The sequence below is a fragment of the Schistocerca serialis genome, chromosome 10 (genome assembly GCF_023864345.2).
Source record: "Schistocerca serialis cubense isolate TAMUIC-IGC-003099 chromosome 10, iqSchSeri2.2, whole genome shotgun sequence".
Lineage (NCBI taxonomy): Eukaryota > Metazoa > Arthropoda > Insecta > Orthoptera > Acrididae > Schistocerca > Schistocerca serialis.
Genome location: NC_064647.1, coordinates 206,567,431 through 206,583,369, shown reverse-complemented (window position 1 = coordinate 206,583,369; position 15,939 = coordinate 206,567,431). Strand labels below are relative to the sequence as shown.

The 15,939-nt window shown below is 43.5% G+C and overlaps 1 protein-coding gene across 1 annotated transcript in view; it reads right to left on the bottom strand.

The window, feature by feature from the left end:
• LOC126424694 (luciferin sulfotransferase-like) overlaps positions 1-15,939 on the bottom strand; it is a 79,916-nt gene that overhangs the window by 14,721 nt on the left and 49,256 nt on the right. The window contains exon 2 of the mRNA XM_050087420.1: positions 7,467-7,561. Within this exon, the coding sequence (XP_049943377.1) occupies positions 7,467-7,561 (95 nt within the window). The remainder of the gene's footprint in view (positions 1-7,466; positions 7,562-15,939) is intronic.

Sequence of the window (15,939 nt, the reverse complement as noted above, 5' to 3'; positions counted from 1 at the left end):
AATTGCATTTTTTAAAATTTTATGCTCTAGTTTTAATTGCTTTTGATTTATAAGCCAGGCCTGCAGCCGTTCTTGTTTTTCGTGTGGTTTTGGGCCTTCAGCCGAGAAAGCATCTCCAGTTTACTTTAACTAGGCCTTCAGCCGTATTGTCTAATTGTGATATTTTGAAGCAATGTGTAAATAAGTGGTTCTTAGAAAAATAAAGTTATGTGTTTGATTGTGAAGAAAAATAAAGTTGTTTGATTGTGAAACTCACAGTAACTGTTTAAGCCCCATCTTCAATCGTAACCTTACCCTGTGCGCTCTCTGAGTGCCTACCAACCAGGTTTCACATTCCCAGACTGACGGACAGAATCGGCCGTATATTGCGCAAACACGGCGTAAAGAAGAGTTTCAAACCGACAAAGGAGATCAAAGAGTGTCTTAGATCGGCAAATCAGAAAAGGGACCCACTTGCAATGTCGGGAATGTACCGTATACCACGCACATAGGGAAAAGTTTATGTCGGAATGACTGGACGATCAACACCAGGATCAAAAAACGTAAGCGACGTTGCAGGTTGTGGCAGGTGGAGAAATCGGCCGTGGCAGAGCACGCACTGAATGAGACCGACCACATAATAAAATTCGCCGACACGGAAGTTCTGGATGTAGAGAAGCACTATCACACCCGCTTGTTCAGAGAGGATATGGAAATACAAAAACACGGGAATAGCTTCAACAAGAAAGAAGGAAGCCTTAAGGTAAACGGATCCTGGCTTCCCGTGCTGTAGCGAACGACCGTCCCAGGTGGCAAGAGGAGAACCGCACCGGAAATGACCGCTGAGAAACCCTCGCCAGCAATGCAGAGTGAAGCTTTGAGAATACCAGTGAATAACACTCGTGCTGCAGTAAAATCATCAGATGAACGTCGCAGAAGAACGCGAGACAGAAGCCAATAGGCAGTGTCAACTCACTCTGAGCTCACAAAACCGGTCACGGACAGTGGGGTGTTTGTGACCTGTTTTCTTAGAACACAGCATCACCATTGGTGAACAAACATCGAACCATTGTATGGACCTGACCAGCCTACATAAAACTTAGCTTTAATGCGACCTTGCTTATAACCCGTTCATCACAAGAATAAACCTGATGTAAACAAACACAAACGCGATGATTGGTCAGAAGCCATAGCACACGTACACTGATGTTACGCTATTGCAAGTAGGTCCTACTTATGTATTACATATCTTATTACTAAGTTACATTAAATGGAACTTTAAGATAATCTAATGTATTAACAGCCATCAACGTTTTTCTTAATCACGCTTTAGCTATGCAGTTTTCATTTCAAAAATCGTGCACAGTCACAGCTTCTACAGTGTTGTACTCTGATTGTCGTGCTGTTAATGCGCAGTATCAAAATGGCGGAGCCTGCTTTTTGTTCCGTAGTGAAACACTCGCGTGGAACACGGTTAAAAAGTGCCGAGAAATGGGCTGTTCTTGGTGTTTTTCAGAAATTTACAGAGATAATCGGCTTTGTTTTCCCAGCGTTGTATATACTTCAGCTGATGAAGAAACACGCATCGAACATGTAGTGCCGGCATCGGTGACCGAGCGGTTCTAGGCTCTTCAGTCGAGAACCGCGCGACTGCTACTGTCGCAGATTCGATTCCTGCCTCGGGCATGGATGTGTGTGATGTCCTTAGGTTGGGTAGGTTTAAGTAGTTCTACGTTTTAGGGGACTGATGACCCCAGACGTTAAGTCCCATAGTGCTTGGAGCCCTTTGAACCATTTTTTTGAACATTTAGTGCAGTCGGTAGCAAAGTGGAATGTGAATCCAATGCTGTTATTCGTGCGTTGCTTCGAATGTTGCCAGCATCATTTTTTTTCCTCGTTCAATCTGAAATACCTGCACCTCGTAATTATAAAACTCATCATCATTTTTTATGAACAATGCACGTCTTCTTGTTTCTAATTATATATTGGACGGAAAATTCCTCTTTCCATTTCAAATATAAATTCTTAATTATCGATGTTTTATGAAAGACTGTTCAAAAAAATTGTTTACACAAAGAAAACATAAGAATTTAATTTTTAAGGCAAAAATGAAAAACCTAATCCTCGTTATACCACAGAGGTAGATAAGTATCGGAGAAACATTAAAAACAATCATTTTCACTGCATCGAGCACATCATACAAATGCTGCATTTTTACATTTGCTACCGTACCATTACTATATGAACCCAAAAGAACTGATCTGGAGCCAAGCTGCTGGATATGGCCCGAGAAGTAAGAAGACTGTTAAGTTGCTATACGTACTGGAACTAACGCTCGCAGCTTTTTCACACGCCACCGCTGGAGGCTGGTGGGATATAGAATGGTTCGTCATAAAAGAAGGGAAAATGCTGCGCCTGGTTGGCTTCGTGTATTCTGTTGTTGATAGGCTCCTTATCCACGTAGCAGGTGACACTTCTAGAACTGAAATATATTTCTCGGATTCGGATATGGAAGGAGCTAAGAGATTACCAGATGGCTGACTGTAAGTAATACCTTCGGTGGCTTCAATATTTAACTATACGGTGAAATCGTTCAGTACTCTCTTACGTTACACACAGATTATGCAGAAAAATTACCCTGTGGTTATATCAGGAATGGTCATCATTCTTGTTTGTAATTACAATAGTACGTTAGCTAAAACCGATGACGTGTTGCGGTTTTCGTCTAGCTAAGGAGCGTATTGTGAGAGATTTGCAGTGTATCATTTCATTATGCTTAAAAATTAAATGGCATTCGAAGCTGTATTGCTCCTCTGCTCGTCTCTTTTTAAGTGTGAACAGCAGCTGGCCACGCCACTGCAGGCTAGCTGTACAAGCTGACCGGCTGTTCAAGTTAAATGCGCCGGTAAAGCTGTTGTCCCGTATTGTCGCCAAGTCGATGTGCTCATAACGCACAGCACAAAACGTACCCGTATTATCGTAATTGACAGTACTCGAGGCAGCTTGGCTGCAGTCCCACGTGGAACGGAAATCCAACGAGATTCCAGCAAACGCGGAAGAATGCATAGTGCAATGTTTACATCAGGTTTATTCTTATGATGAACGGATAACCGTGGGGCACGTGGAACTTCACGATATGGCAGTTCATATTCTCACCGAATTCCCGTCATGTTTCACTCCTGGGACGTAAACGTTGCCAGAAGTTGGAAATACTGTGAAACAAGACTCATCCGACCAAATAACTTTCTTCCATTGCTCCGTAGTACAGGTTTTATGTCTTCTGGACCACGTTTGCCTCTTATGGGCATTTGAATCACTGATGATTGGTTCTGAAATTGCATCTCGCCCTGCAATTACTTGGTTATGGAGGTCTCTCCGTGTTCCTTTGGTGCTGACAGGATTCGCGAGTGCGACATTCAGTTATGCAGTTAGTTTTGCGGCTGTTGTCCTCTTAATTTTTCGTCGCAGTCCTCTTCAATGACCGTCTGTCATGATAACTCAACAAACACTGTAAGTAGGCTGTTTATGTTTTCTTATTGGTAACGCCACGTAGCGCTCTATATGAAAAATCACTGGCTGTGCTATGTGCAGTCTGTGGCTAGTTTGCATTGTTGTCTGCCATTGTAGTGTTGGGCAGCGGCAGCTGGATGTGAACAGCGCGTAGCGGTGGGCAGTTGGAGGTGAGCCGCCAGCAGTGGTGGATGTGGGGAGAGAGATGGCGGAGTTTTGAAATTTGTCATGAACTGCTATATTTATATATGATGATATCAAGGTAAATACATTGTTTGTTCTCTATTAATATCTTTCATTTGCTAACTATCCCTATCAGTAGTTAGTGCCTTCCATAGTTTGAATCTTTTATTTAGCTGGCAGTAGTGGCGCTCGCTGTATTGCAGTAGCTTGAGCAGCGAAGATTTTTATGAGGTAAGTGATTTGTGAAAGGTATAGTTTAATGTTAGTCAGGGCCATTCTTTTGTAGGGAATTTTGAAAGTCAGACTGCGTTGCGCTAACAAAATATTGTGTGTCAGTTTAAGCACAGTCTTGTATAAACTGTTTAAAGGGGACGTTTCAACACTTTCGCCCGTGCAGAGTCTTTACCACTTTCATTGTAAGCAGTATGAATCTTCGATGCCGTGCCTGTTGAAACACCAAACACTTCTGCTACCCATCATACGAGCACGAACAATGTGTCCACGTTCGAATTCACTTACATCCGATATAATGCACTGACAGCCACACAGAACACTGTTCTGTCAATGTACTGAGAACATGGCACAGTTGCCGTTTGTGATCGAATACAACACCACAACCTGCAGGCTCGGCCAATATCTGCATTTCTCGTTGCCTTCCCATACTTTTGTCCAATACCTGTACCTTTCATTGCAGAATGACCATGCAAAGAACGCGAAGTATGATGTTCACAGTAACTGGTGCCGCTGTTTATATTGATGGCAGTAAGATAAGCATGAAGAACGTACTAATTGCTGATGGCAAGTAGTACGTTTCGCACCGAACTCCTGAGAACACCGCGCTGCTGCTAACGTCTCAGGTTCGAATCCTGCCTCGGGTAGGATGTGTGTCATGTCCTTAGGTTAGTTAGGTTGAAGTACACTACTGACCATTAAAATTGCTACACCAAGAAGACATGCTTATGATAAACAGGTATTCATTGGACAAATATATTATACTAGAACTGACATGTGTTTACATTTTCACGCAATTTGGGTGCATAGATCCTGAGAAATCAGTACCCAGAACAACCACTTCTGGCTGTAATAACGGCCCTGATACGCCTGGGCATTGAGTCAAACAGAGCTTGGATGGCGTGTACAGCAGCTTCAACACAATACAACAGTTGATCAAGAGTTGTGACTGGCGTATTGTGACGAGCCAGTTACTCGGACATCATTGAGCAGACGTTTTCAATTGGTGAGAGATCTGGGGAATGTACTGGCTAGGGCAGCAGTCGAACATTTTCTGTATCCAGAAAGGCCTGCTACGTGCGGTCGTGCATTATCCTGCTGAAATGTAGGGTTTCGCAGGAATCGAATGAAGGGTAGAGCCACGGGTCGTAACACTTCTGAAATGTAACGTCCACTGTTCAAAGTGCCGTCAATGCGAACATGAGGTTACCGAGACGTGTAACCAATGGCACCCCATACCATCACGCCGGGTGATACGCCAGTATGGCGATGACGAATACACGCTTCCAATGTGCGTTCACCGCGATGTCGCCAAACACGGATGCGACCATCGTGATGCTGTAAACAGAACCAGGATTCATCCGAAAAAATGACGTTTTGCCATTCGTGCACGCAGGTTCGTCGTCGAGTACACCATCGCAGGCGCTCCTGTCTATGATGCAGCGTCAAGGGTAACCGCAGCCATGGTCTCCGAGCTGATAGTCCATGCTGCTGCAAACGTCGAACTGTTCGTGCAGATGGGTGTTGTCTTGCAAACGTCCCCATCTGTTGACTCAGGGATCGAGACGTGGCTGCACGATCCATTACAGCCATGTGGATAAGATGCCTGTCATCTCGACTGCACGGCGTTCCGTATTACCCTCCTGAACCCACTGATTCCATATTATACTAACAGTCATTGGATCTCGACCAACGCGAACAGAAATGTCACGATATGATAAACCGCAATCGCGATAGGCTACAATCCGATCTTTATCAAAGTCGGAAACGTGATGGTACGCGTTTCTCCTCCGTACATAAGGCATCACAACAACGTTTCACCAGGCAACGTCGGTCAACTTCTGTTTGTGTATGAGAAATCGGTTGGAAACTTTCCTCATGTCAGCACGTTGTAGGTGTCGCCACCGGCGCCAACCTTGTGTGAATGCTCTGAAACGCTAATCATTTGCATATCACAGCATCTTCTTCCTGTCCGTTAAATTTCGCGTCTATAGCACGTCAACTTCGTGGTGTAGCAATTTTAATAGCCAGTAGTATATAAGGAGAACACTTACACAACAATAGTGCGAACCATTCTCGACTACCGATAGAGTGTATGGGATACCTACCTGGTCGGATTAAGGGAAGACATCGGAACAATCCAGAATTAGCTCAGCAGTCATTAGGCATCGTGAGAGAGCAGAATGGGGCGCTCCGCGGATTTGACGGACTTCGATCGTACTCAGGTGATTGGGTGTCACTTGTGTCATGCGTCTGTACGCGAGATTTCCACACTCCTAAACATCCCTAGGTCCACAGTTTCCGATGTGATAGTGAAGTGGAAACGTGAAGGGGCACGTACAGCACAAAAGCGTACCGGCAACCTCGTCTATTGACTGACAGAGACCGCCGACAATTGAAGAGGGTCGTAATGTGTAATAGGCAGACATCTATCCAGTCCATAACACAGGAATTCCAAACTGAGAAGTGAGAAAACTTGGACTTCATGGTCGAGCGGCAGTTCACAAGCCACACATCACGACGGTAAATGCCAAACTACCCCTCGCTCGGTGTAAGGAGCGTAAACATTGGACGATTGAATAGTGAGAAAACGTTGTGTGGAGTCACCAATTACGGTACACAATGTGGCGATCCGATGGCAGAGTGTGGGTATGGCACATGCCCGGTGAACATCATCTGCCTTCGTGTGTAGTGCCAACAGTACAATTCGGAGGCGGTGGTGTTAAGGTGTAGTAGTGTTGTTCATGGAGGGTGCTTGCGACCCTTGTTGTTTTGCGTTGCACTATCACAGGAAAGGCCTTCGTTGATTGTTTAAGCACCTTCTTGCTTCCCACTGTTGAAAACCAATTCGGGTAGGGCGATTGCATCTTTCAACACGAGCACCTGTTCATAATGCACGGCCTGTGCCGGAGTGATTGCGCGACAGCAACATCCCTGTAATGGACTGGCCTGCACAGAGTCCTGATCTGAATCCTATAGAAAACCTTTGGGATGTTTTGGATCGCCGACTTCATGCCAGCCCTCACCGACCGACATCGATACCTCTTCTCAGTGCAGCACTCAGTGAGTAATGGGCTGCCATTCCCCAAGAAACCTTCCAGCACCTGATTGAACGTATGCCTGCGAGAGTGGAAGCTGTCATCAAGGCTAAGGGTGGGCCAACACCGCATTGAATTCCAACATTACCGATGGAGGGCACCACGAACTTGTAAGTCATTTTCAGCCAGGTGTCCGGATAATTTTGATCACATAGCGTATGTGTGGAGCAGATGAATCGTTGTAACTCATTGGTTTCTTTTCAATAGCTTCTAGATCCCACATCATTGCTTTTTCTCCTAAAATGTTTACTGCATTACCAATGAATATGCTTCGTTAAGAAAGTAAAATGCAACCGATGACAGATTTTCCCTATTCGCAATAGCTTAGCATGCAATAAAAAATAGAAAGTATCCTGTTTGAATCCTTTGTTTTCTTTGATATGTTACTTTTTAGGCAGACTTGGTATCAAGCACAGACGAAACTTTAAAGCGTACCCGCAATTGTCTTGACGAACGTATACGTACCTCTTTCATTTCCTCGTAGCTGAAGAACAGGACGTGGGGCTCCTGGCGCATGTTCCAGAAAGGAATCACGTGTTCCCAGTACGGAAGGTACATGGCTGGAAATAAAATAACATACATAAATGACATTGTAATTCTGTCAGAGACAGCAAAGGACTTGGAAGAGCAGTTGAACGGAATGGACAGTGTCTTGAAAGGAGGATATAAGATGCACGTCAACAAAAGGAAAACGGGGATAATAGAATGTAGTCCAATTAAATCAGGTGATGCTGGGGGAATTAGATTAGGAAATGAGACGAAGTAGTAGATGAGATTTGCTATTAGGGGAGCAAAACAACTGATGATGGTAGAAGTAGAGAGGCTATAAAATGTAGACGGGCTATGGCAAGGAAAGCCTTTATGAAGAAGAGAAATTTGTTAACATCGAGTATAGATTTAAGTGTCAGGCAGTCTTTTCTGTATGGAAGTGAAATTTGAACGATAAATAGTTTTGACAAGAAGAAAATAGAAGCTTTCAAACTGTGGTGCTACAGTAGAATGCTGAAGATTAGATGGGTAGATCACTAATGAGGAGGTATTGAATAGAATTGAGGCAAAGAGGAGTTTGTGGCACAACTTGACTAGAAGAAGGGATCGGTTGGTAGCACATGTTCTGATGCATCAAGGGATCACCAATTTAGTATTGAAGGGCAGCGTAGAGGGTAAAAATCGTAGAGAGAGACCAAGAGATGAATACACTAAGCAGATTCAGAAGGATGTAGGCTACAGTACGTACTGGGAGATGAAGAAGCTTGCACAGGATAGAGTAGCATGGAGAGCTGCATCAAACCAGTCTCAGGACTGAAGACCACAACAACGACAACAACAACATAAACACAGGGTTACTAACTACGATTTTTAAGAGATTACAAGAAAAAAACTTGGGCTAATTTTAGCAGTAATTAAGGGGACGTCCCTTACTTACATCAGCTCAAAATGGGGTGCGGGACGAGTGCGGCAAAATCTCAGCGAATCTCATTCAAAGGGGGGCGGTCAATAAAAACCTCAACTCAGCCTTTAATTAAGAGACTATACATTGTTATAATGGATCAAGTTTCGTTTTATAAAATTAATCCAGAGCATAAACAATATTAAAGTGACAGCAATCTTTATGGCCTGAAATGAACTGAAGAGCGGTGGCAAAATATAACTTTAATCATACAAATAACCAGTTACTGAGAACTAGCAGTTACTGTAAAAACGGCTCATCTGTGCCTAGCAGCTGTTTTGATGACTGCCAATAGTGTGTAGCGCCACCTGTTTATCCTCGTGCGCACTATGCCTTGGCGTTATCTGAGATCTGACCACCGACAAATGAACAAAGCAGGGGGTCCGACCATCTATGATGTACTCTACAGCTCATGGAAATAACTGCCAGACTGGGCGTCATTTGTTTATCGAAGTGTGTACATTCGATTCATGCTGTCTAATTGTGTAGAGTGGCCATAAGTAATTCGTGGGACTGTGAAAATAACCATCAGTAGACGAGTATGCCTATAAGTGATTTTTTTGTGGCAGTTACTTTTAGCTCACAGTTATTTTTCTCTGGCAGTTACGGGATACCACTACGTTTAACACGGAAGCTGATAACTGTATCCTGGACTCCGGTTTCTTTTTAGCTTACAATGAAATGACATGAATAAGGTGACAGATAATTGCAGTCATAAACTACAGCATTCCTAGAATGAGGAATAATATTCCGTCTAGCTCACATTTGGCACCTCCACTGTCACCTTCAACTGGTGGCAGTTCAGCATGCACATTTTCTTCTTCTGCAGCCTGAGGTTCATCGTCATCATTTACCACACCCATATTAATCATTCCGTAAATCCTTGTTGTGTGTTCCCTCCAGGGTAAATTACGTGGACAGAAGATCAGTCCCGAACATCGACATCGCAAAAACGTTCACTGCCCTGTTATTTTTGTCAGTTCCAGGCTTCTAAACGCATCCATAGGGAGTTCAAGATCTTCCTTTAGAACAGACACCAGATGTTTGCCGTCATATACTTGTATCTGCTGTGCTACTGATTTATCTTTCATGTGTGGCGGGAACGTGACCCAACCCATACACTCTCCACGAGAAATCCGCGTGTTCCTAACCTATACCCATTCTGTTGGAAATGGAAATGTCGTGTGACGGGGGCCTCCCGTCGGGTAGACCGTTCGCCTGGTGCAAGTCTGTCGATTTGACGCCACTTCGGCGACTTGCGCGTCGATGGGGATGAAATAATGATGATTAGGACAACACAACACCCAGTCCCTGAGCGGAGAAAATCTCCGACCCAGCTCATTAGTGGCTGGCTCTGAGCACTATGCGACTTAACTGCTGAGGTCACCAGTCGCCTAGAACGTAGAACTAATTAAACCTAACTAACCTAAGGACATCACACACATCCATGCCCGAGGCAGGATTCGAACCTGCGACCGTAGCGGTCGCTCGGTTCCAGACTGTAGCGCCTAGAACCGCACGGCCACTCCGGCCGGCGCGCTCATTAGTGCCGATGATGTTATTGACTACCTTGTACCACGCTGTTCTCACGTTAGACGAAAGAACATCACTACTGATGTTTTTCCAGACCAAATTATATGCTATTCCAGCATATTTATTTTCTATGTTATTTATCCTTTCATTTTACGTCTTTCAGCTAAAATCGTCTTTGTTGTAACGTTTTGGGAGTTCAAATGTTCAAATGTGTGTGAAATCTTATGGGACTTAACTGCTAAGGTCATCAGTCCCTAAGCTTACACACTACTTAAACTAAATTATCCTAAGGACAAACACACACACCCATGCCCAAGAGAGGACTCAAACCTCCGCCGGGACCAGCCGCACAGTCCAAGACTGCAGCGCCCTAAACCGCTCGGCTAATCCCGCGCGGCTTTTGGGAGTTTTTTGCTGTGATAGCTTAGTTTAAGATAAAACTCCCTAATATGTTTTAGTTTAAAACTTATTTTTTGTATATTCTCAGAGACTGGAGTGAAACAAGTATTTTCATTCCTTCGCGGAAATAACCGCCGGCCGTCAGGGGTTTTTACTGAGCTCACAAATAACTGGATTGTTATTGTCCTTAATGTGATCACTCCCCACCACTCTTGCAGTTGCCGTTAACCTGTATGCAGTAGCTGTTAGCCAGAATCAACTTGCGTGGCTACCAAACCAAATAAAAACAGTTAAATATCTCAACGTACGTTCGCATATTTAGTTACAGCATCACAATAACACAAAAAATTGAAAAATATTAAGTAACAAAAAAGTTCCGAAATGGGCTGTGATTTCACACAGCAGGGTCGACGCGCTACGAGGTATTGCTAATTGGCTGCCTTAAGAGACCGTACTGCCTAGAGATTAAGCAGCGAACGTCCCAGCCATAAGAAATACATCAATACATCGGAGGAAAATTATTCTATTATTGTAAGTAGGAGTTAGAGGGTATGCAATCTGAGGAAAATCTAGTAGCTCGCGTTCTGCGGGTGAAGGGAGTTGACTGTATCCAGATTTGGGGCATTCGGTTTTCTTTTTTTTTTTTTTAAAAAAAAAAAAAAGTAAGACAATTATAACTCACTGTTAAAAGTAACTACTACAAAAAAAAATAGCCGTTATCGCCATAACCGATACTCTGAAACAATCACTTGCCCCATCTCTAGAACTGAATGCTTTACACTTGTGCATGCCGAGGATTCCCCAATTTGAAACAAGTGTCAGATTTCATTCGGTGAGTTCCCTGCCACGCCGGTCTGAATCATTGTGTGTTAATCAGCGAGGCAGCCATGATGCTCTGCGACGCGTATAAAGCCGATGTTACTGCGTGCAACATGAATTTGTATCAAAACTTTCACAATGTGCATGTTAAACAGCATGTGGACAAGTCGAAAGACACGTGCGAGCAACAAGTTAATCGTTTGTGAAAGGAAGCTAAGCTGTAGTTCACCGACAAGAATTCTGTTAGTGATAATATGCATCAAGAGGTTGAAAAGCAGTGTACCTTGCTTGTAGATTCTAGGACCATTATTTTCGAAAGTGACTGCTTTTGGATTCAAGAACTATTCTTCTCGATAGTTACTGGCAGTGTATCTTGCCTGCAGATCAAGAACCGTTATTCTAGATAGCAACCAACAATGTACCTTGCTTGTACATTTAAGAACTGTTGTTCTACGTAAACACTGACATTGTATTTTCCTTCATGACTCAAGAACTGTTCTCGGCAGTGGCCAACAATGTACCTTGCTTGTAGATTCAGGAACCGTTATTTTTAAAAGTTACAGACAGTATTACTTCCTTGTAGATTCACGAACGCTTATCCTTGATAATGGTTCAAATGGTTCAAATGGTTCTGAGCACTATGGGACTTAACATCTTAGGTCATCAGTCCCGTAGAACCTAGAACTAATTAAACCTGACTAACCTAAGGACATCACACACATCCATGCCCGAGGCAGGATTCGAACCTGCGACCGTAGCAGTCGCGCAGTTCCGCACTGAGCGCCTAGAACCGCGAGACCACCGCGGCCGGCTCCTTGATAATGACCGACACTGCACTTGCCTGTAGATTCGAGAACCATTACTCTCGATAATGGCTGACAGTGTTCCTCCCAGGCCGGCCGGAGTGGCCGTGCGGTTCTAGGCGCTACAGTCTGGAACCGAGCGACCGCTACGGTCGCAGGTTCGAATCCTGCCTCGGGCATGGATGTGTGTGATGTCCTTGGGTTAGTTAGGTTTAATTAGTTCTAAGTTCTAGGCGACTGATGACCTCAGAAGTTAAGTCACATAGTGCTCAGAGCCATTTGAACCATTTTTTGTTCCTCCCATGTAGATTCAAGAACTGTTATCTTGTTTCGGAGAACCTGCATTAAATCAGGACTATCTTTTCACTCAGAAGCTGTTTCAGCTGCTTTGTATACTTTCCCTGCAGTAATAAAATTTCGATTGTTCCCGGCTACCTGGGCGCTTTGGTGCATCGTCCACAACGGGATTCTTCAATAACGAACCGAAACGATCCTACAGGTTGTCAGTTTATAATTGAAAGTTTGTCACTTACGTATGTCTTCCATGAAGCACTCAGCAAACTCGTCCAGGGTGAGGTGGCACTCACCCCACAGCTGGTAGTGGTGATAATAGGACACTATCATATCCTTCAGGTTCCTCATCATGTACATTATCTGAAACATGCAGCGGACACAGTGTGTAAAACGTGGTGGGTCATTGGAAGTGAGACTACGGCATAATAGATGTAAAACAAAGGGTTGGGCTAGGGATAGGAAGATGCTGAAAGACAAGCATTTTCCTGCCATGGGCAGTGCATTAAGGGGAAGTTTGCTATCTTTTGGATTAAAAAATATATATTTTTTAAAATTGCATTTTTGGATCCGGGGAAGTTTGCTATCTTTTGGTTTAAAAAATATATATTTTTTAAATTGCATTTTTTGATCCATAAAACTGTTTAGAATCCACCCCTGAAACGGTTTTTCCGAACACGGAACGGAAATGTTTGCTATTCGCGGTTGAACAAAAAAAACTGCACCGGCCTGAAATCGGCCTTTTTCGCACACCAGTTTTTTCTTTCGGAGGACGATTTGTTGTACCGGTGTTTGGGAGGAAACACAAAATTCAAATGAGAGTTTGAAAGCGTGTGTTTGGAAGTTAGCCCCCAAGCATGGGGTGCGAAGACTGTGGAGATTGCGACTTTCCTGGCAGTGAGCAGCTTCAACGAAGGGTATTCAGCAATTCTGAAGACCATGACAACGATGGAAGTCACCCTGGGACTGTATTCGACGCAGTCCGCCAAGCATTCGGACGACCGCCGGATTCAAGCGGCCGAAAACCGCTTGTCACCGGCCGTACGAGCGGCTCTGGAGCAGCGCAGGATGGCCCAGATCGATCAGAACGCCCTCTATGACAAAGAGGAAGTACTAGTTTATGGACCCGGAGTAGGAAATTGAACGTACGTTGCATAATATTGCATTTATCTGTAGTCAAAACTTCAAACGCGTTTTTCTCGAAATGACTTTTTTTTAAACGCGTTTGAAGTTTTGACTACAGATAAATGCAATATTACCATACCGCGCGATAAAAAAAAGTCATTTCCAGAAGAACGCGTTTGAAGTTCAAATCTACTGAACCGATTGGCATGATTCTTTGTTTCCGACGAAGCTAAATAAATTTTCAAGGAGTTGTACCACTTTACCACGTTTTGTATTAGCGCGAAATATGGGAGAAAGTGTCACAGAAATGATACAGGATTTGGGATGGACATCATTAAAAGAAAGGCGTTTTTCGTTGTAACGGAATCTTCTCACGCAATTCCAATCACCAACTTTCTCTTCCGAATGCGAAATATTTTGTTAACGCCGACTTACATAGGGAGGAACGATCACCAAAATAAAATAGGGGAAATTAGAGCTCGTACGTAAAGATGTAGGTGTTAATTCTTCCCGCGAGCTATACGAGATTGGAATAATAGAGACTTGTGAAGGTGGTTCGATGACCCTCTGCCAGGCACTTAAATGTGATTTGCAGAGTATCCATGTAGATGTAGATGTATTCCGATCCACGAACTATGAATACTTTTTCTTGGCCAACGAAGTCGGAAAAGCAATGAAAAAAACCCTATTTTTTTCAGATGGCCTCCATTTTGTTTGCTATGGTCCAAATAACTTAAGCGAGATACAACTCCTAAAGAATCTTATATACTTCACTAACGACAACTCAGTTTTGATTTCAGACGAGGCGACTGGCCTGTGACATACCGAGCGTGGAGATCTACATCGAAATTAAGTTTCGTTCCGACGACACTTCGGCCTTTGCTCTTCGACATTTCTGGTCGAAAAAATTCCAGTTCGTAGAGGAAATATCAATAAACATTTTGACCAAATTTTACATTGATATCTGTAATACATCGCGATAAAAAAAATCTCAAAGAACACACTTTTTTCGGGCCAAAGATAGTAAACCTCCCCTTAAGCTATCAAGGACTACTGTAGCAGCATATTATTGAAGGATCTCTAACAAAACTCAGAGAAATTCTGGTCATATGTAAATACTGTTACCGGCACCAAAGTTAGTGCACAGGCACTCATGCGTGTGTCAGAGACTGAAACTAACGGTAGAAAAACAAAAACAGAAATGCTCAGCTCCGTTTTGAAGTCTCTGGTTAGGCTGCTCCGTTTTGAAGTCTCTGGTTAGGTTGCATCACTGCAAAGATGAGCCATATGGATATTTGTGTCAATGGTGTTGAGAAACAGCTGAAATTGCCAAAACTGCACAAAGCTCCATACCTGATTATATACTGCGTATGCGAATGAGTTAGCCCCTCTCCTAATTACTGTGAAACGTAGATAGCTGTAGGAAGAAACAGCGTCCAGTGTTCAGAAGAAAGCACAGGTCACAATAGTCTATAAGAACGGTACCAGAAGTGATGCACAAAACGATTCACCAACATCCTAGACATCAGTTTGAGGCAGAATCTTATAATACATTCTGAACTCAAAAGTAAAGAGGTGTCTCAAATAGAATGACAACTCTCTCGCCAACCACCCTATATTTCGAAAATATCGGTTATGTGAAACCAAACTCGCACTTCTCGCACGTGAAATACCGAAAGCCTTGGATCGTGAAAGTAGGATAGATACAGTATTTCCTGATTTCAGAAAATATTTTGACTGAGTATTAAGTGTGAGCTCATTATTAAAAGTACGACCGTATGGGGTATCAAGTGAAAGTTTTGCCTGGATACAGCATTTTCTGGTGGGGAGGACTCGGCAAGTTATCTTGGATGAAGAGTCATCGTCATATGTGGAAGTGACTTCAGGTGTGCCCCAGGAAAGTGCGCTGGGACCCTTGCTGTTCATGTTCTATATTAATCATCTTGCAGACAATACAGTAGCCTCAAATTTTTCGGAGACGACACAGCTATCTACAAGTAAGTAAAGTCCGAAACAGGTTGCACAAATACACTGTCAGATCTCGATATGACTTGAAAGTGGAGCAGAGATTGGATAATTGCTTTAAATGCTCAAAAACGTAAACTTTTGGGCTCCACAAAACGGAAACACGTATTTTCCTATAACTATAATATCAATGAGCCACAGTCGGAACAGGTCAACTCATAAAAATGGAAAGATCATATAGATTCGGTTGCGCATAAAGCAGGTGGCAGACACCCCTTTGCTGATAGGACACTTAGGAAATGCAGTTAGACAAAGAAGAAGATTGCTTACAAGTCACTCGCGCGACCCACTCTAGAATACAGGGTGGTTATAATTAAATTTTCGCTACTTGAGTGAGAAACTATTTACCGTATGGGCACCCAAATTTATAGAAATTATCCAGAATGAGGTTTTCACTCTGCAGAGGGGTGTGTGCCGAAACGAAACTTCCTGGCAGATTAAAACTGTGGCCGGCCACGGTGGCCGAGCGGTTCTAGGCTCTTCAGACCGGAAC